The sequence below is a fragment of the Cottoperca gobio genome, chromosome 3, assembly GCF_900634415.1.
Source record: "Cottoperca gobio chromosome 3, fCotGob3.1, whole genome shotgun sequence".
Taxonomy (NCBI): Eukaryota; Metazoa; Chordata; class Actinopteri; order Perciformes; family Bovichtidae; genus Cottoperca; species Cottoperca gobio.
In genome coordinates, this window is record NC_041357.1 from 17,952,528 (window position 1) to 17,974,588 (window position 22,061).

General features: G+C 40.3%; 1 protein-coding gene across 14 annotated transcripts in view; it reads right to left on the minus strand.

Annotated features, from left to right (window-relative positions):
• The window catches only part of tjp1a (tight junction protein 1a), a 50,147-nt gene that overhangs the window by 23,742 nt on the left and 4,344 nt on the right, over positions 1–22,061 (minus strand). For 6 of the 14 annotated variants that reach the window (XM_029428661.1, XM_029428659.1, XM_029428662.1 and 3 more), the window contains exons 2-8: positions 6,644–6,700; positions 5,479–5,603; positions 5,202–5,304; positions 4,664–4,991; positions 4,344–4,447; positions 3,451–3,619; positions 3,122–3,257 (exon numbers count right to left, since the gene is read on the minus strand). In XM_029428661.1, coding sequence (XP_029284521.1) covers positions 3,122–3,257; positions 3,451–3,619; positions 4,344–4,447; positions 4,664–4,991; positions 5,202–5,304; positions 5,479–5,603; positions 6,644–6,700 — 1,022 coding nt within the window. Of the gene's footprint in view, positions 1–1,547; positions 1,587–2,484; positions 2,497–3,121; positions 3,258–3,450; positions 3,620–4,343; positions 4,451–4,663; positions 4,992–5,201; positions 5,305–5,478; positions 5,604–6,643; positions 6,701–22,061 lie in introns of all 14 variants that reach the window. The other 8 variants (XM_029428650.1, XM_029428657.1, XM_029428654.1 and 5 more) reach the window with 3 other exon arrangements.

Genomic DNA, 22,061 nt, shown 5'->3' on the forward strand with positions numbered 1-22,061 from the left:
CGAAAATAAACAGTGTAGGGAAAGTATACAGTACAGTGTAGTCAACCATAAATTAAACAGTAAAACACAAATGTAAAAACAGTACATGTATATCCATTTACACGCAATGACTGAACATCAGGTTTAAACCTGTTAGATGTGCAGCTGCTGAACTTATTTGCAGTATTTTCCCACACAGCATGGCCTTTTCTAGGTCCACGACTTCTCACAACATTTCAGTTTTACACATGAATCTGATCCGTGCAATTGTGTATGTCAGCAGACTTAGCATCAGAGAGTCCTGTATGGGAGTTTGTTGTGAAGGGAGAAGGGCAAATGAGAGCGTCAGCTGGAAAATAAATGACAGAATTGCAATGGGAGAGATGGAGAGAAAGACAGTGTGTGTGTTTGTGTCTGTGTGTGTAATGGATGAATGAGAAAGAGTGTGAGAGAGAGGGGGGGGGGAAAGAGAGGGACAACACAGCAAGAGCAAAGGGACAGAAAGAGAGAGAGGAGTGAGAGAGTGTTGTGGCCTAAATCTGTTGTTCTTTGCTGCAGAATGATGCTAAAAAAAGGCATCACACTGACTAACACCATTTGACAGAAGCCTTTGTTCAATCCCCTCCCTTACACATTCTTATAGTATGGGTACAGGGAAGAGCGAGCAAGTGACGTGAGGGACAGAAAAAGTGAAGTAGCAGGAGAAATGTGGCAGCACAGACATCAACTGTGCAAAGTATGGTACAGCCACACGAGAATCTCTACACTGCATGCGGTCCAAGTCTCTATAATTGCATATCAATCAACAAGTTCCAAAATATTTAAAGAACAAAACTGACTACATATACTGACATCTCTTTGCAAAACAAACAAAATGTGAAAAAGCAACATTTCCCTCTTGTAAACTAACAATAAAGCATATCATTAACAAAAAATAAAAATAAGATTTTTAAAAACAGAAATTACTCACATAAATGTATCTGGAAGTTGAACCATGGCGCTTTTTAAAAGGAGTTTGAGATTAATTCCTTGAAAGACGACACTGAGCCTATGTGAAAGGTATACTCATGCTCACTAAGAGACACTTTTGATTATGTGTTGTATTATAAAATATACAACCGCATCGGGAGAAGAATGCCTCTAAGCCCTACAGCCAATCAGGTTAAGCGAACCATCTGGCTTGGGGCAAAGCACTGTGGGAAGTATGTCAAATTCCCCTCTTAAACTGGGAGATAGTAACAACATTCACTTACATCACAGACCCGTGATAGTCAGACTGCTACTTCCTCAGTAATTTCTTTCTACCACAAACACATGAGACGCAGGTGTAACTCCTCATATGACACTTCATGTGCTTATCAGATTAACCACTCAAATACAAAAAATGTGCAATGGTACACAAAAAATGAAATGACATAATATTTGGTTTTTTTACTTTTGGACCGACATAAATTTGGTGCACAAAGATAAAAGAGGGATCAGGGAAAGAGCAAGAGAAGTATTACAGTGATAAATGCACAAAACAAAAAAACACACTGGCCTATTATCAGAGGGATGCATTCACTTACATTGGAAGGAATCTGTGCAACAGTGAACCTGCCCTCATCCTGCATTGAAACAAGCAAGGTTACACAATCTGACACAATGTAACATCTAACAAATGGCAGCACTGGAGGTTAATCTAGTCATATGTTATGACTGACTAGCAACTAGTAAGTCAGAAAAGCTAAACTAGCAGCAGCACACTTAACACACATCCTGCAGCTAGAACAGCTAGAAAGGGTGGGGGTCTGTGCAAAACAAGTAGGCTAAATGTGGGTTTTGTATACCTGTTCCAGTGAGAGTTTGTTACAAACAGCAGGTTTGGCACTTGTATCTCACATAGTCAGACCTTCATCTCATCAACATCACAGAAGTAATGCCACTATTTGAATAGCAATAAGTTTGAAAATAGCACCTCTGGTTAGTTTTCCATCTGGTTATAAACATGGTCTCTGTAGCAAAGTGCTGTTGGTTTGAAATATTGGCCCACTGTGTCTGCGACTCAAGGTCGATTAAATATGATGAAATGGAGGCCTGGTTATAGGAGACTCTGATGGTGAAGTGCTTAAAGGCTGCATGGATTTGGACCCGTGATTCAATACCCACCTCTGCTTCACAGTATCAAACCTTAGCATGTCATAGCTATTTACTATGATTAGAAAGCAGCAGCAGGTTCTGTCTTTTCTCATTGCAACCCATGATATCATTTGCGTGGGTCTGCTCCAAAAAATGTCAAGGTTGTATCACTCCCCCAGTTCTGTTTCATCAACTGGATTCAAGTATGCAGTATCATCTTGTCCCATTCAAACAAACTAAGTATCTTGTTCTTGCCTATTAAGCATACAATGCTCAAGCTCCACACTAAGAGAAACTATAGTCTTTCTCTAGCTATCCTTTGCCATCTATGTGCTAGTCAGCTACAACAAGCTATGACACGACTAAACTACGAGAAAGAAAACTTACTGGAAGCTCCAACTGGGATTAAGAAAAGAGGAGGACAAAGAAACATTATGGGCATTAAAATGAATTGAATTGAAAATGAACAGCACATCATGTGTACAGAGTATATACAGGAAATAGCTATGAAAGGACATTGCATTAATCATATATGCATTATAAAATATAGATTTTATGTTAAGCTATAGTAATGGCAACAAGAGTAAAACATGTGTTGAATATTAAATAAACATAGCTTTGCATGATTTCAGTGAGTGACGAAATAAAGCTGAAGCAACCTTACACAGTTTGAAGGTGATTCTTTGTACAGAAAAGGATTAAAAGTATATAGTTCACTTTCAAAACAAGACCTTAGTCCTCCAGGAGGTGTGGATCAATCCCCAGTCCTTTCCCAGAGCAAGGCTTTATTGGAACTTAGTGATGGCTCCAGAGGGACTGTGATGGTTTATGCATGCATTTATCTATTGATTTATGCATTAGTGGTGAAAGGTACTTACTCAAAACCATCTAACCCATAGATGTGAAAATTATGTATGGAGTTGGAGTGGTGGGGTTATGGATGTATGACTGTGGCATTTGTGACACCTGCGTTCCATCACCAGATCTGCAGTCAGATGTGTGTGTGTATGTGTACTACGCTTACCTGCCATTGCTGATCTGTCGAGGCGAGTGACGGGGAAGGTCCGATGGTTCGGGCCTGTCAGGCGAACGTGATCGACTACCTCGCCCGTGTGATCGATTGGAATGCTCTGATGTCAGCGAATGTATTTCTGAAATGTCTGTGAAATTAAAATAAATATGTATTAGCATTTAATCAATGAAGTAAATCAAAGAGTTGGAATAAGAAGAAAAATCTAAATTCAACTTCTTCTTTTTTTGTGCTCAAATATTTACAGATTTGTGTTTTTCTTTTAAGCAGTCATGGCTTCATATCAAATGCTGCATCCAACAGGGCACAGCTACATGTCTCACCGTCTCTGTCGGAGTTATTGGCTGATGGGATGCTGTCGTCAAGGTCGGGAATGTTGAGCAACGTGGCTCTATCATCTCTCTGCACCACCATCTTCAACTTGCCCTTTGACCTCTCAATCAACTTCTTGGCATCTATTAGTGATAGGTTCTCTGTAACTGTGCCATTGATCTGCCAGAGGAAGAGGAGCAGGTCAGCATGATAATTCAATAAAGACTGCATGATTTTTCTGGAGACCCCACAATAGGCTTTGAAAACTATGTGATAATCACAGGGCAAAGATGAATAATGAACAATTATAAACAAATTAAAACAATTACCGGTATATAATTAGGATTACATTACAATGATTTTAGTGCCATCAGAGACACAGTCCACAACAATTGTATTTCATCCATATTGTTTAGAGCAAAACTTCCTTATCTTTATTCAAGTATTTCTTTCTATTGGTCTTTGTCAAGCAATTACATTTCAACTACAAAATGTCTCTGCCTCTTTTCAGAATAATTGATCAGTAAATTGGATTATGAATGAATCTCTGTAACGTGAAGGAGGATTTTTCTTCCTCCTCAGAGATTGAGTGGATAAAAATTCAAAGGAATATTGGAATGTGTGGCATTCCTGCTGGTGAGCCTGCATGCTAATGAACTGTGACCTCACTCTGCGACCCACTTTCAGCAGCTCACAGCTCTACCACACTAGACCAGTGAAAGTTTTCAGTAAAACCTCCCTTCTCTTTCACCCCACCTCACTCCTTCTATTAAGGAATATATTTAAAGCCATTTCTATTTATGTTTTTAACTAATAAAATGTGAATCAGTGCATTTCCATATTACAGTGTTTTAAAACCTTATCTTATCCATTGGTTCATTCATGCATACACTCCTTCTCTCACCTTAAGTACAACATCTCCCTCCTGGATGTTTCCATCTCTGGCAGCAAGGCTCTCAGGAGAGATGTCCTTCACAAAGATGTGGCTGGCCAACCGCAGTCCATATTCTACTTTCAGAGTTAATAGGCATAACAAAGTAAATTTAACAGAGCAAATCAATTTAACAATCACTTGGTTCTCTGCCAATTGTAATTATATTAACTACCAACATTGACGTTTTGATTGACCTTTACTGTGAGTTCCAGTAAAGCTGTGAAACTCCAGAACCTGTTGTATTCACAAAATAATAAACTTTTCAGGTGCTTGGATATTGTGTTGCTCACCTTCATTTTTACGGGACTTGACCAGGGTGACCTTGGCAGGCCTGGTTGGAGCAGAGGAGGTTTGTGATCGGCGATCAGAGCGCGGTGAGACGCTCCTCTCCCGCGAGGCACTGTGATCCCGCCTGCTGCTGTTGCTGCGCTCACGCTCCTGACGCCTGCCAGTGCCCGTGCCTCCGCTGGCTCCTCCATAGGCACTTTGGCTACCATGCCCACTGTGGTGCTCATAGCCATCATCCTCATCACTATCCTCTTCCTCGTGCTCTGACATAGTCTCCCTGTCCCCTGGCCGAGAAACAGGGATCTGCACTTTCCTTTTCCGGCGAATAGTCTTGGAATAGATAGAAAGTTTTGAGTGTTAAAGAGGTCATTATTATGGTATCTGAGGTCAACGTGATGAGAGTATCATCAATGTTGCACAAAACATTCCGTCAAACAGCAATTAGAAGCAAGTAGACCCCTGAAATCATGTTCTGTAACATAAGGGGTCACCGTGATGTCACACGAAACGCTTGTTAAATATCTTCAGAATCAAACTTACTATCTTTGCATTTTTTCCACTCTTTCGAAGCTGCTGCACTGCGTAGGCATGCTCTACGTTGTCCATAGAGACTGCATTGACCATCACCACTCGATCATTTTCTCTGAAACAATTAAAACATTTAATCAATTAACAAACAATTGATGTAAATCTAACGAACATTTATATGGGAAAAAAATGGAAAAAATTTATAGGAGCTTACTTTATCTAATTCGTAGGTCAAACTAACAGTGTTCCTACAACCCCCAAAAATGTATTACAATAGTCAAAGACTTACTGTAGCAGTCCCTCTGCAGGACCTCCTTTCAGCACATCAGATATCACAATGGACGTCTCTCCACTCTGGAAATGAGGGTTGTCTCGCCCACCTGAGATGGCAATACCAAACCCAAAGCCTGGGGCCTACACACACATAAATACATACACGCTGACTGAGACAGTATAAATGGCAGATACATTAAACTCATCCCAGGCTGAAAACAAAAAAACAGGCTGATTATCAGTGAAACTGCTATTTAAGTAAAAATAATGCAATGACGTTTAAAAGACTGGGACATTTACTGAAGAGCGTGAGAAAGATATGCATTTGCAAGTTATTTAGCTAATTTTCCAAGATGTTTCCAGGGAGGTTTTGAGGGCTGCTGTGTTTTTTGCCAAACGCCAGCACCAAGGGAGCAAGCCATGTGATGTAAATGGCTAATCTTACAACCACAACAACACAGGAGAACAGTAAGGCAGAGAACCACAGGCCACACTGGGCTGCTCCTTTAGGCTCAATAAAGCCGCTGCTAATTAGATTACAGCAAGCAGGCCAGTCTAGACAAGTGCTCTATCCAATCCCACTGTACTACAGCATCAGCTAACTACCGTTTACCATCTCAAAGTAAAGCACATAAAAAATCCAGCATACAAGACAATGAGTATCTTTATAATATCAGCTGTATATGGGGGATTATGGATTTTAATAGTTTGTTAGTTAACCTGATGATGCTGATTGTGCCAGAGGAGGTAATCACTAATATGCACCGGTACAATCTATCATAATTACATTTGACTTTAAACAGGACAGAAAGCACATGGACTTAAGCCATCATCCCCCTCTTTCCCTGGAGTTGTGTTAAGGAGAAGAGTATGTTGGCAACAGGAAGGAAGTAAAATTAAGTAGTAAGGATGTGGATGCTGATTTCTGTCTTCCTAAGCCTTGTTTCCTGCCATCTGGGTTCCTTGACTATTGTTTCAGTACCACACATCCTGCTGCTACAGCTGGCCCGCTCAGTACAGAGTGAGACGAGAGATGGATGGGCAGAGAGAGAGCGATAGGGGGGGGAAAGTGAAGAACACACAAGACATACTGTAGGATTGGGATGCCAGAGACAAACAGAGAGGAAAAAAGACAAAGGAGAAGAAAGGGGAGAGTCGATTAAAGAGCTGCAAACACTTACTCTGTGAAGGGTCACTGTGTGCTGTTCCCATATGACCGTTTCCTCCATCGCTGCACTCTGTAACAACACAAACAACAGGTAAAGGGTCAATATCTTGAGGCCAACTTCTAAGTACATATGTACTGTATATCCAAATGCAGTCTAATACTCCTGCATTAACTACTGTCTTTAGTCTTGGAGCCTATAATGTTCTGTCCTTGAAGACTTTTAGCTTAAAAGGTTTTGAGACAACTCCATGGTCATTTTTGGCAGTAGTTAGTCGTGGTATTGTATTCGACTGCATTATACTGAATGGTCTAATGCCTCGTCTTTTACACGCATGAGTATTAGATATACCTCCCTGTATAATGCAGTCCAATACGACACCACCTCTAAGTACAGCCTCAAAAATAAAGCCTCTCTGAAATACATCATGTGGCTTTTTATGACATAACTGTATAACTGCAGTTGCCGTATCCTCACCAGGGACGTGTTTAACATTTTTAAACAGGTATAAACATAATTAACCAATAAGAGCTGAGGACGATAATTATTGACTCTATATGACTTTGTATTATGTATGTATTCACCTGTGTATTTAAAAAATAAAATAAAAGTATTAAACATTTAACCAGTGTGGAGGACAAACTTATATAATACAAACAAAATGTCATTGACTCTTCTGCAAACACAACATTGTTTATATGTTGCCATATCTTGTTCAGCTTCAGTAGGCAGAGTTGTTTAGCTACCAGCAAGGTATACTCTATTGCTTATTTGCACCTGGAGTCGTAAAGGTCTGCATGTGAAAAGATTATGACAGCAGCCCGAGTAAACAGCCGGCAGAGACTGACTAACGTTCAAAAGACTGAGTGAACATTCATATATTTTTCCTGGCCGGGTCATCTGAGAGAGCTGAAGCAAAGCAGGTATTTAGCTGCTCCTCTGACCTGCCACACTGGATTAAACTGATGCTAGGCGGGCATCTTTTCCTTTCACTCATTCTCTAATTCAGTTACATCACACAGGTTATTCTTTATGCAGGGTTCATCTTTTATTGTGGCCTTTTTTTAAATTTATTTACCCCACATGAGGCACTGAAAATGCTAGAAATCTCCCAATATGAAACTATAAGAATGTGATAATGTTATTACTATTAGGTCAAACAGACACTCCTCAATTTGTGTCTCAATGCACTGTTTTTTTAACCCCCAGAGTGCTATCTCCCCAGCTTTAAAACTACAGTTTTACTCTGCTTTCCTTCACCTGAGTAAGCAACACTGCTGTCTGTATGTCTGTCTGTCTTCTTGCCTGCAGGGAGTGATGGTACAGATGTCTGTGGCAGAGTGCTGAGCACAGTCCAATGAGGCAGGGGAAGGGAAAGACATAAACACCACCACACTTGGCAGGGTGCTCATTTACTGCAACTTCTATTATCAGCTTTTTAAAATAACACACCATGTCATCTGTCCACCCTACACCCTACCATTGTGATAATTTCACTCCCTCACCCCTTAATCATCATCTAATCCCCAAACCTAACCCATCATCTTCAACATCACCATGATCATTACTGTCATCACCTTCCCTTAACACAACAGGTCCACACTCCCATGTAGCCAACTGCATGTCTTGAGGACACAGACCAAGAGCCAGCTGATAAGAGTGTCTGATGTTTTTAGACACGGCCAGACACATAATGCTGTAGGTTTGTTGGGAAAAAGACACAACTGAACAAAAGTTGATTATTCGATCAACTGTAAACGTCTATTTTGAATAATTGATTAATTGGAGTCATTTCCAAGCAAAATCACTTGCTGGTTCCAGCTTTTCCAATGTGAGCTGCATTTCTTTATCTTAAAAGACATAATAAATGTAATATCTTTGGGTTTTGGACTACTGATAGAACAAAACAAGCAATATGAATCTGTCATCTTGGTCTCTGGGAACTTGGAGTGGGTATTTTTTAACTATTCTCGGACAATTTATTGAAAAAACGATTGACTAATTCATCAAACAAATAATGACGGATTAATCGACAATGAAAACAATCTTTGATTGATTTTTGTGAATTTAAATTGAAGAGGTTAAGAGTCACTTGTTTCCCAATAACCTTTGTTTACACTAGTTACAATATTTAACTGTCGGGGGTATGTCCAAAAGGAAGTGTTTTGACCTACAGGTAATTACAGCTCAAGTAAATGCAGCAAAACAATGCGGGGTTGCACCTGGCTCAAATTTTGCTGAATGCAACTTCATTCAGCAAGACGCTTCCTGATGGATTACTTTGTAAGGGGACAGCTGTTTTTAAATCCTGTTTTTTTGTGTTCTCCTTTTAATTGTTTTTATGAAATATAATATTGTTGTTGCTATGATAACTTTCCAGAGTAAAAATCCCACTTATGAGTATAACAAACGGTGCAGTGTTATGACATACGTATAATAAGCCTTTAAACGCATCAATCTCTTACTCCAACTGGACATCCAATTTAATTGTCTAACCGGTACATAAACAACACACAACCACCAACACAGGCGCTTGCCCTGTTCTAACACAGGTCTGTTTTTAGTCTGGCCCTGTAGGCAGTAACCTATGCTGCACTTACTGTAGTTACTTACTCAGCTATATTGTAAATGAGGTCTCTACCTCAATGCATTTCCAAGTTAAAATAAAGGTTGAATGAGGTCTTCTATTCCGCGTTTGTATTTCAATCTTTTCCATTAAACCCGTTCAGTTCAGTTGGCCTGAACCTCTAGAATACACAGTTAACCCTTTGACCCTAATTTCGATGGCAGCTCTGTGTGGATGTTATTTATGTCCATAATTGGCGCAAAAGGGCTTGGGTGTTCCCCCTCTTTTTCCCTCCTTTCCCTCCCTTGTCTGCCCCTAAGACTCCCACAGTAATGCCACTATTGTGTGAAGGGACCTGACCCATTTAACCACGGCTCCCCCCGACATTCCCAAACACATCCATTCCTCTAAAGTGTTTTGTGATATATTCATCCATCCATTCATCCATCCATTTATCCAACAGTCCAGGCAGACAGAGGGGGGGCTACACCATGAGAAGCAACAGCGTGCTGGGGTCATGTGACCATGTGGTCAGGCAGGCAGGTGGCCTTGTCCTTGAACCGGGGGTTGTACTGATAGGCAGGGAGAGGGCGGAGGATGAAGGGAGCAAGGCTGCGGACTGCTTATACAACATACATATACAGTACCAATGGACAGGGCACATAAAACTGTAGAAGATGACATGTTCAATGACATGTCATTATATATTTTCTGCTCCCTCGTCTCTTTCCCTCTCTTACACATCAACCAATGAATGCAAACAATTAAACTAAATCCCTATACCCCACGCTAAGACTGTTAGGACTCGTAAGTCTTTGTGGGAAACATATTTTGCTCGACCAAATCTAAGACACTCTGAAAACACTGAAGTCATACACACCCACACCCCTACACACTGACCATAAAGCTTGCAGGGGATGGCTTACAGTATGTAAGTGTGTATGAGCCATAAAGGCGTAGACATGCTTGTACCAGTAAGAGGTCATGTGAGTCATAAGAGAGACAGGAGACTGTAGGGCTACAATTACATTTATATCTAACATTTGAGTGGGTGCTGTCATTTTCTTAAGGGTTGACTCCAAAGCTTTAATCGTTGCCATGGTAATCAACGTCCAAATTAGTATTTGAATGCTTTTGGGTTTTGTTTTAATAAATGATTATACATGTATGTAATAATAATGTATAAATCCAAAGTAGCCAATGAAATAAGGAATAGTAATCCCACAGTATTGCTCATACATCATCAACATTAATTATTATTAGTTATTCTCAGAGGGATAGTTTGTTGTGTGTAGAAGTAAGTGTACACAGTATGTGCATACCAATAATACAGGCTACAGTGTTTATGACTCAGGTAAACTGGTGACAGTTAAGATGGTTAAGGAGAGATAACCTGTCATCTTAGGCTGCTTAGAATATTTACTCCACTGGGACTATGGCTCAGTCTCTCAAATGAGATTATTCCAGTAATTAAATCACTGCAATGTGAAGTGATGATTAACAGACAAGCTGATCGAGTGTGAGGTATAAGCAGGGTAGAAAGCAAAGAGTAAAGGCCCTGTCACACATATCCGTATGACAGAAACGTATGCCGGAGCATACGAAATATCGGCAATAGGTTGATATAAATTAAGGGTACGTTGTGATCGTTTGAAGCACGCAGACGTTACGCCAACACGCCAGACATACACAGTTCCGTATGGCAGAAACATGCCGGCGTATATGAAAATTAGCTAAAAATGTGTCCAAATACGTCCAACTTTTCCACAGCGGTGTTAGTAGCTGACGTATACACAACTAATTATTATACGTATGTCAAACATTGATAGCGTATCACTTACCTATTTAAAACGTATTAGAGTGTCTGTCCAACAGAGCTGGAAAAGTGCGATCTGGTTCACGTCATGCTGATGCTAAAAAACGGCTAAAATGCTGAACGCTAGCTGTACTGTAGAAACACGTTTAATAAGTTACTCGGTCATCAGGGATAATCTTAACATAGGGTAGGAATAGGTTATCCACTAGTTATCAATAAGTTGGCTGTAGGATTCACCGTCAGTCGACGTTGCCTATATCTAACGTTCCTCTAACGTAGTCACGTAGGTATTTACGCACTATATTTACGTAGGTAAATATTCGTATTCCGTATTCACGTATGTCTAACGTAACATAACGTCTGCATATCTTATGAAGCACACGTAATTTTGAACATGCTCAAAACATCAGCGTTCAACAACACACCCCAGCGTAACACAGTGAGCTCTTAACGAATACTACTTATACCTTACATCTACGTAAACCAGCGTGTTGACGATATTTTGTATACGCCATATTTTTGTATATCTTATGCATTCGTCTGATACATTTTGTATTAGGAAGTGATGCGCTATCAATAGGTTAGACATGCGTATCTGTATATGTTCACTTTTCCGATCCGATGGAAAGTTGGACGTATTTGGACTCTGACAAATTTTCGTATGCGCCGGCATACGTTTCTGTATGTGTGACAGGGCCTTAACAGAGCTCAATTCATGTGTTAGCTAAGTTTTAGTGATAGGTAAGAAGTAAACAAACAATTCCCTTTAACTGAATGAATCTCAACAGCTAATTCAAAAGGTGGTGTGGATGAGGGAGGCCTACCCCATTTTTTTAGGGTAAAGAAATAATAAAAAATACTGACGAAAACAAAGGATGCGGTTTATCTCTGAAGTCACAGAGTTGTGTGAAACAATGGTGTGCTTGATGTTGCGCAAAGTGACGGCAGCCTAGTGTATTTATACATCCATATTAGTCAGGCTTGAGCTCTGGCCAGAAGGGCCCAGGGCTGGGAAACAAAGAGCAGCCACCAAACACACATGTGTACTTGAACGCGCACACACATACACACAAACAAGCCATGATCTAACACTACAGGGCCTCTTTGTTCAAGCTACAGCCAGGCATGGCCCTGCCTGGCCCACCATAACACAGAGTCCAGTACAGAAGATAACAACTCACTTAGGCTCTTCAAAAGGCAGATCTGCAATCCAGTTCTTTTGACATACTGATGAACAGACTGGAAAAATGTTGACGAAATGGGTCAATAATAACCTGCTGCAGCAAGCTACCATAAATAGGGTCAGGTCAAGCCTGCAAGTCTTCACAAACACCTCTCAGGATCAGTCATCTAACGTATTCACATTTACACAGAAACTGCACAGACTGAGTACATACTGCCATCATTTTAAGAATCTGTGCACTGTAAGCCCATCCATTCTGCAACCAAATGAGAAGTCAGCTGATGAGCATCACTGAACATTCAGCCACAAACAGTCACAAACATGTGGACCTGGGTCACATACCAAAGTTGGCGGCATTGACTCTTCAATAAAAGCATAGAGAAGTGTGCAGACAAACACATCTCTAACTACCTCGAGTTTCTTTTCTATTCAAAGGAATGAACTTATGAAGGAAACTAACACAGCGAGGTCATCTTAAAAGTAAAATCATGAGCTGAGAGGAGGTTTGGAAGAAGCATAATACAAGCTCTTTATCAGTGCTTTACCAATGAAATGGTTGTCCAGCAGGCCATTACTCACCACCTCCCTTCATCTAACTTCTCTTCATCTGAACCACAGGAATGCTTCACACAGTGGGCGTAACAAATACAACTTCTAAGATGCAGCTTTCGCCAAAAACACAGGATATAAATGTGGGAGAAGTGAGGACAAAGGTTTTCAAGAATGAAAAGAAAGTACGGACATTTCTGCCATTGAGAGAATAATTCACATCAGATGATTCTGAGGTAAAGATAGAAATACTGAGTAATGGGGCTAGGAGCAGAGAGTGTCTCGATGACGACAAAAATCCTGACAAAACTTTAGGTCAGTGAGCCTGCTCTTCCCTGATAGCCTGAGGCAGGATGTAAGCAAGAGCAGCCACATCACCCACAGGAAAACACTCACTTCCTGTTTGCAGGAAATAGCTTCAGCTTCCAGTGAAATCTCTGTGAACACTGTTGAAAATTCCTCCTATGCATGCTCACCTCATCTTAAGACTTGCTACCTAAAGAAAGTCTTACTTCAGATTTAGATTGTGTTCAAATACACAAAGGTCACACGGTTGTTCCTAGTGTTTGTTCTTCATGGCCATTAGACGCTACTGGAAACACACACATGCACAAGTTCAACCACAAATACTCCTCCGTTAATGGTAGAAATTCCAAACTTAATCGCACAAATAGATAGATTTAAAATGTCATTAGGATATACTGCAGAGAGGCCAAAACACTGCAACAAAAGCTTTGTAGATGCATGTATTGGAAGAGAAAACAGGAAAGTTTAGACCAACATTTAAGGATCAACATTTAGACTGGCAGCTCTCCCTGTCAATGGGGCAAATGTATCTATGGTAACTGTATTTCTCTTTTTACCGGACCCAAAGTGAGGCAACAGTACACTCCAACAAGACATAATTAGAGACATGCACATGTTCTTTCTGCAGGGCAAGCACTCAACAGCAAACATATGCAAATGCATTAAAGCCTCTGATGTAAGCTTTTACATTCTGTCTTTCAGATTAGTGTGTACTCTGCTATCCTGTGCAGCACACATGAAATAACAAACCAAACTAAATATCTGCAGTCACCTTCAGCATTAAACAGATGAATTCAACAGTAGCTGAAGTAGCCATTTTTAGGGCATGTTGTGACTGTGATGGGAGGAGAGATGGCTGCAAGTGTGTGCACACACATGGGTGTGCAGATGAGGGCAAGTAGCCAATAGGCAGATGACGATGATGATGCAGAGCCTCAGTCAGCAATGATGTACTGTTGTGCTGACATGCTCAAATATGCTTGACTTAATTAGTCTCAAACAGCAAACCCCTCCACCAGGACTGTCCCAACACACACACACACACACACACACACACACACACACACACCTCTGAAAACTATCTGACACAGAGACACTGCTAGAATAGTGAGAGTAGGAATAAAATACAAAACCTATAATCCAGGCTTTTAGATTAAAACGTTAATCTGAGGCATGCTTCCCTCTGAAGTCTGCTGCTGCTGTCTCATGAAGGCAGACAGAGTGAAATGGATAGAATGGACGGATGGCAAGAAGCAGGATTGAGAACAGTGTTGTCAGCCAGCATGTTTCTTACACATGCATCTGTTTTACTGTTGTAGCTGCCTGCCAATGTATCTGATTATTATTCTTATCAAAAACCTTGAATAACATGGGATTGTGGTAAACTCTGCCACTGACGACTCCAGGTATTATTTTTTTTACCTTTGTGTGGTGTCAAACTGGTGCAAAAAATCTAAACCGAGTTTGCCATTTCATCGGTCCACAGATCAGTTATGTCTGAAATGTGTGTGTGTATGCATGTATGCATGTATGTATGTATGTATGTATGTATGTATGTATGTATGTATGTATGTATGTATGTATGTATGTATGTATGTATGTATATATATATATATATATATATATATATATATATATATATATATAAAAACACTACAGTGAGGAATAAGCCTACATATTTTGAAACAGAAAAAAAAGGGCACTGAGTTATGCTATTAGAATCAAAATTGGGGAAGAAAAAGTGAATCCCCTGGTTCTTGGTAGTTCATAAGTAGATTACTTAGCTTAAAGTACTTTGTGTGTTATGCTCAATGTTCAAAAACCCAATGAAAAAGTGATTTTCTTCCCCAGACATGAGGAACTATATACAGTTCTGCTCTGTTGAGTTACATTTTCAACAGGATGACTCAGGAGCTTGCTGAATTAATATAGGACACATGCCTATTAGGGCGCACACACTCAACATTTTACTTGATTATACTGTAAATTGTATTAACTTTTAACATAATGTGTAATGTCCATTTGCAAAGTGTATGCTTGATTGAAGAAATCATATGTAAATCATAAATGTAATGTATTTCCACTTGAATAATGAGATCTTCAATGGTGCCTCTGAGTCAGGGGCAGGCTCTAATTATTTTCACTTTTTTACTACACTTTTCACTTTCACAATTATTTTCATTGCACCACAGAGCTGATGTGCAGTGGGCTGTTCCCTGCTATCCACTGACCCAGACACACAGCTAGGCTAGCATCTCATGTGCAGTTAACCCAGCAGCAATGTCATCCGAGCTCAACCACACTAATTGTTCTCTGCCTAGAGAGACGGGCAGTGTTGAGGTCACAGAATGGTAACTTCTGGTGGGATTCTGACTTTCCACTTTTCCACAATTCTTTCCGTTGGTTTAGTTCAAGCTGTGGATTTTCTTACAAACTTCACATTTTCAAATAGCCTCTCGGGCAGCGCTTCTCACTCACTCTTGGGATATGGAGCCCACCCTTACCAGAGTGATGAGTGTATTTAATTAAGGGCTGCAAGATGTTTTTCTAAAAAAGGAAAAAAAAACTCTGTCCTTGGGGGTGTGCAGGTGGTAAACGTCCAAGGCTGGAACTGTCTGTACTTAGTGTGATCGGTTTTCTTGTGAAAATGCAGTTATTTTAAGAGATGCGCTCACTTATTTCCAAGAAACTTACCAGCACATCTTTGCTAAACACAAGATTTAAAGTGGTGCTTCTGCATGACTCTTAGTGGAGGAACTCAATTTAGCATGTTAGTCGACTAAGAATGTTGTTAGTCGAGGACAGCCCTAGTTATTTTCTTCCTTACAATAATAATAAAAAACCTAAAAGGACGTCACATTTGGTTGATGTCTTTATCGATTAAACAGTCGTGGGAAATGGTTTCATCGTGAGTAGAGCCTTACTGATATAACCAATGGCTAAAGTTATCAGCATTCATTGTCTTATCACTTTTACTTCTTCACTAGTATCAGTGGGCTGAAATTAAGGAGTACATTTGGGAGTACTGAATGCTAAAAGGACACAAAGGTGATACACACAAGTGTTGTTTCTGGTGGAGTGTATCAAGACATGTGCATACAAAATATACACAAGCACTTGTAGAAACACACACACACACACACACACACACCACACTTTGTTTTTGTGTCTGTGGAAACAAACTGTAAGCCAAGGCATTGAGAAAGATAACCAGATCCAGCACTGAAACCTTTGGATTCAGCCAATCACCGCACATACAACTATCAGTATTCCCACCCAACCCCTCCCATCACACACACATACACTCTACAGGAATGTGCAGATAAGGAGACACAGCGCTCTCACACAGCTCTTTCCCATACCTCTTCCAAGCCTCACACTCTGGACCTTTCTCCCTCAATCTCACCCGGTTTTATTTAGACTTGTCTTCCCTTCTGCTGTCTCACTGACAATGAAAGCAAGGCCAGAGAACACAACAACTGAACAAATTGTGATAATATAATGTGACTGGGTCGATTTAATATCAGAGAACCAACATAAACAAGTCTCCGTGGATGTATCAGTGACAAGTATCAGTGACTGTAAAGGCGAGGTTCATGGTCTGGCAATGATAATAAGTGATTACTGTCATGTGGCGGATAACATTTAGAGAATTTATCGCAGTGTAAATGACTCTCGATAAACGGAAGCCATATGTCGCCATGTGTTGAGGTACGTTCTGTCACAAGAGATGAGTTTTATTAAGTACCTCAGAGGAAGCAGTCGGGGCTGGACAGCAAACTAAATTGACTAAAATACCAACACTTTGAATCCCTTACTGACCAAGACTTACTCTAATCGAACCCCTTAACATTAAACTGATTAGCTAAAACAACCAGAAGTGTAACCAAGCAATTAACCCACAGTCTTGTACATCACCTATTAAATCATATTTAAGTTTAATTGTCTGTCTGTAAATTATTAAACATGAAATTCAATGACCTTTCAAGGACTTTCCAGGCCCAATTCCCTATTAAGAGGACCCAACAAAGAATAGTTTGAGACACAGATAAAGGTTATATAACTGTTAAAACAATGAGAACTTATACAAAGATGTCAACACTTGATGGCAGACTATGTGCTCCCTTGCCTTCTTTAACAAAGCACAGCAAAACAATATATTGTGTAAGTTGAGCGATATATATTTCTATTCTTACACGTTCAATGATCCATGTCTATTTGTGAAAACTTTCAAGGCCTTATTTTTTTCAATTTCAAGGATTTCAAAGACCCATCAAAGAAACATGAAATAAAAAAATAAATAATGGTACATTTACACCCCTGTACACCTTGATCTGTAACTGCCATGGTCGGTTCAAAATCCTTGATGTGTTGTTTCTTTGCTTTCAACTGACAGTAAAACTGCAGCTCAGCTAGTATGAGCATGGAGCTGCCCATGGAAAAGCAAACTTTTCATTGCAACATACTAGGCCTACACCAAGTGAGCATAACAAGTTGTAAAAGAACAGAAGACAAGCAGCACAGAGCTCAAAGGGTTATAGGAGTGACCGTGTTGTGTGTATAGCAAAACCAAAAACATTGGTATTCTTGGAGTTTGTAAATGATGCCACACACACACACACACACACACACACACACACACTAAACAAAGGGGTGATTCAGCAAGGGGTCTTTCAGTCTGCTCATGTTTGCCTGCCTCCACAGTACACATAGGATGACCAAAGTAAGTTACTACCAGCAAGGACACATAGTAAAGAGTCTTGTCTGCCAGAATGTAACTGCAAAGACTGCACGTGATTATGGTGATAAGAGCAGAATTTGAAAATTCAAACATAAACTTGGAGCGGGCAGTTGGAATATTTGACACATAAATAAAAAAACATTTATGACTTCACATTTCAAGTTGCACAACAGCTTTCCAACTTCAGCAACTCAACCACAATTCATAGTCTGCACAATCACATGGTGCCATAAAACAAGGGGCCAAGCCCACTCAACTGCATTCCCAAGCCTTCTGAGGAGTTTGCTACAATAGGCATGTTGTGGGGCAGAATCTATAGTGAATTAATGAGTTACTGTTGGAGCGGCCATTTTCCCAGCACTTAACCAGCAACATAATTACCATTCCCTCAGGAGATGAGAGATATGGAGGGGGTGCATGCATTCTTTAACAAGATGCACAAGCACAGAGAGATAATACATAATGACTTCTAATGACATCTAAAAAAAGAAATCCTCTGCACCCCCACTAGAGGAAGCTTATACCTCCCAATGCACCTAATGAAGTAATTACAATGTGCAAAGAACAAATCTGTAATAAAGCCTATTCATCTTGTTCTTCAGTATTGTACATACAGTAAGAGAGTGAACATCATAAGCGATAGAGGAATGAGATAAACACATCCACATCCTTTACAGTATCTGCAGATACCAAGTCAAAGTTTTGCCCACATAAAGCAATTTAAATAGGACTGACTGCTGAACATCTTTGTAATAACACATTACAACCTGCATCAAAGCTTTCCTTTGTTGATATCTGTGAAGACAGAAATGTATTTGAGCAGCCAACACTTCAGAGGTGTGAAACATCTGCAAATTGGCGCTGAAATAGACGCATAACAACAACGTGGTTCATCCTGCATCACTCACTAGCCCTCACTGTCATACTATTAACTGAAACTGCGAGCTGCTGCCTGTTCATTTTGTGTTTTTACTCCCCAATCCCATACTTCAGACAGAAGACGATTGAAAGGAGTGACAGGTGTAGATCTTTATGAGTGAACTTTTTTAATCTGTGACAGAACTATCCATGTTTGATGCTCGAGGCCTGTGGTTTCCAAACTTAAACAGAAGTTTAAATGGGACACTGAGCCATCCAACCCCCAATATATAACATACACACATGCATGTGCACAGATGCAAATTTAAATGAGCTTATATTTAACGTGCAGAAGAAAAAAAAGAAGAAAGAAAAAAGGTTTGCAGGCATTTCAATGGAACATGCAAGTCTGCTGTTGATGTGGTGAGAGAGTGAGCACAACCCGCAGGTCTGACTCAGCTGACCGGCGGCTTCTGGTCTTATTTTCATGTGAACCAGGAATGAGAGCCAGATCACACATATATGATGTTGGAAAACGGGCAATACCACAGTGACGGATATCCTTCTTCTACAAACCAGTCTTGTTAAGCCGTTAGCCAAGTAATGTTCAGTCCAATTTTAGTTTTGTTGGTTGGCTCAGACTGTGTTGAGGGCTGAGATGTTTCAGCATTTCTGTCATATCTTTTCATAAGTCACTACTTTCTGACCACTGAGCTCCTGAGAAGTCTGAAGCCCAAAAGTGCGTTACTATGACCACAGGCAACCGTGAGTTGTCATGTTATTAGCCAAGGTATACCTGGTATATTAAACAGCCTTTTTAATACACTGATTTTTATATTTATTGCTGTTTCTTGTTTTTTTTACATGTTTGAAAACGTAACATAAAACATAAAGTAAATGTCAACTCTTTTTTTTTTATGCAATGAGACGAAGTATAGCAGATTTAGAAAAAGAAGAAGGAAAAAGCAGAGAAACTGCACACTGGATTATAGTTTTTGAACTTAATTAAACTGCACGTTTCAACTCTATCGGCTTAAGGAACCCAGAGTACAAAGCTGAAAATAGCAGGTTTAAGATTTGTTAAGATGATGACAGTTCTTGGTACACTATAAAAATAAATACACAGTTCCTGTTCTTCACAGGTTGATGTAATGAGTTACTTTAGAAGAAATAAAAGAAAAACAATATTAGAAAAATGATACGGTATATATAGAGAGGAAGCCGTTAAACTAACAGAGACAGGAGGGTGACCAAAAAATACAATCAAACCAAATGATGTGCCGTTTTATCTAAAGGTGGGGAGACAGATTTCAATATGTGGATATATTTATATTTAGCTGGAAAAACATTTCTATTGTCAGACAAGATGAGAGTGTATGAATTAAATTGTAAAAGGTTTCTAAGAGAAGCAAATTCCTTTGACAGAAGTCTGATATCTGGGAAATGTACACATAGACACTGCTAGTGATGATTATGCCTTATATCATCTAAATCAGAGGACAATGTCCCCCACAGGCTGATGACTCCGTTTCCCAGACAGAAAAGACAGTGCTGTACTCCCAACACTGTGAAAGATAAGCAAATGAAAACACAGCTGTGTGTGTGTGTGTTGTATAAAAGGCATGTAGGGCAACAAGCCTTGGGATGAATCTGTTCCAGCCTCTTTCTCTCTTTCCTAACCAGCTGAGCCACGGCTGCTACATTTACTCTTTCTTGTCCCTCCCCTCTCTCTCACCCAGTCTCTCTCACACACACACACACACACACACACACACACACACACACACACACACACACACACACACACACACACACACACACACACACACACACACACACACACACACACACACACACACACACACACACACACACACACACACACACACACACACACACCCTGTGTCAAATCCCCTATGCCTGCAGTGGGAATGATAAATCCCAGCAGAGACCTGCCCTTCCCTGCTAGAAAGGATGCAGGGCTAGCATGGAGTGTCCTAGCTTTGATAGGCTGGCTGTTTGATAAAGAACAAGGGACTAACAAATAAGCTGCCTAAACAACAGAAAGAGGTGTTATGGACTTCCTGGGCAGACCAGTGCTCAATCCCTTCTCAGGTGTTTTTGGTTCTGCCTGCATCACCCTTCTGGTCTAGCCTCACACAGCCACACTACATCTGGAAAGATCAGCTTTCACTGATAGATTGAAGCCTAGAAACATCCACTTGAAAACTATATAAAAATATGACCAACAAATGAATGAATCTCTGCCTTAACAAACTGATTTTGGTGGAAAGTTGAGGGGAAATATGAACAAGAATTCAGAACCACACCCATGTTATTCCAGAAAATCCCAGCTAGAGACCAATGACAGCCAAGCAAGTGGTGCGCTCATCCAACAAATTGTAGGCAAATAACTGTCAATCATTATCAGCCTTCTTTGAATAACGTCCCCCTTAAGATATGTCATGCCATTGCCAAACCACAATGATCAAAAATATGTGTTGATTGTTTTGCAAGGCTACTGCTAGTTTTCTTTCACAAAAGTCATTGACCAACAACGGGCAAGGACATGTACTCCACCCTATATTGCTGTTGCATTTGAATGATTTAGAAATAGATATTGATGTGGTTTATAATATGCTTTATAACATGAAAAAAGCCCAAGAGCTTTAATGCTGTGATAATAGGAGGGGGAGTCAGTCTTTTTAAGATCGGCCATGTGATTCAGATTATAGCCGGTGCATCTCTCCCTCTCACGCCTTCCTTTCTCCATTTCACCCTTCCAATAACCCCTCCTCACACCACCTCCTCCCTCAGAAGGCATTTTCTGCTTTCCTTATTTTTCTCCCTCTGCTATCCCACCTGCCTCCTACTGAGTGTATCTGCCTGGGATTTTCCTCCAGGGATGAAAGGATAAGCAGGTCAGATGCCCTTGATAACTGCCACCCTGCAGAGTCTGCCGGCTTTGAAACAACACAAACAGCTGCTTTCTCTCAATGTTTGTATTGAGACTCCAGCAGAAGGTGATACTTCAGTAACTAGGACCACATTTTGACTATCACAGTCCACTGTCTTCTCTTTTACAAAACTGGGCAACAATGAATCAGGGCATCTAGACATAATCATATACTGAAATTAAGCTTTCTCTTTGGGATGTCCCGATGCATCAGGGCCGATCAAGGCATTTTTAAACTGATCAGTATTGACTACTCAGCTATAGTTGAGCTCGATTCCCATCTTTTGTATTACGTCTGCTGTCACACAGGGGTATTTACTTACAACGCTTTAATGCACAGCAACACCACGAGTGAAGCCGTTGTCAACTCTCTCCTGTCTGTCTCCTGTGCCCTGTGCAGCTATATTATCTAGGAAAATAGAAGTATCGGATTGGGACTTTGTGTCGGCAGATAGTCA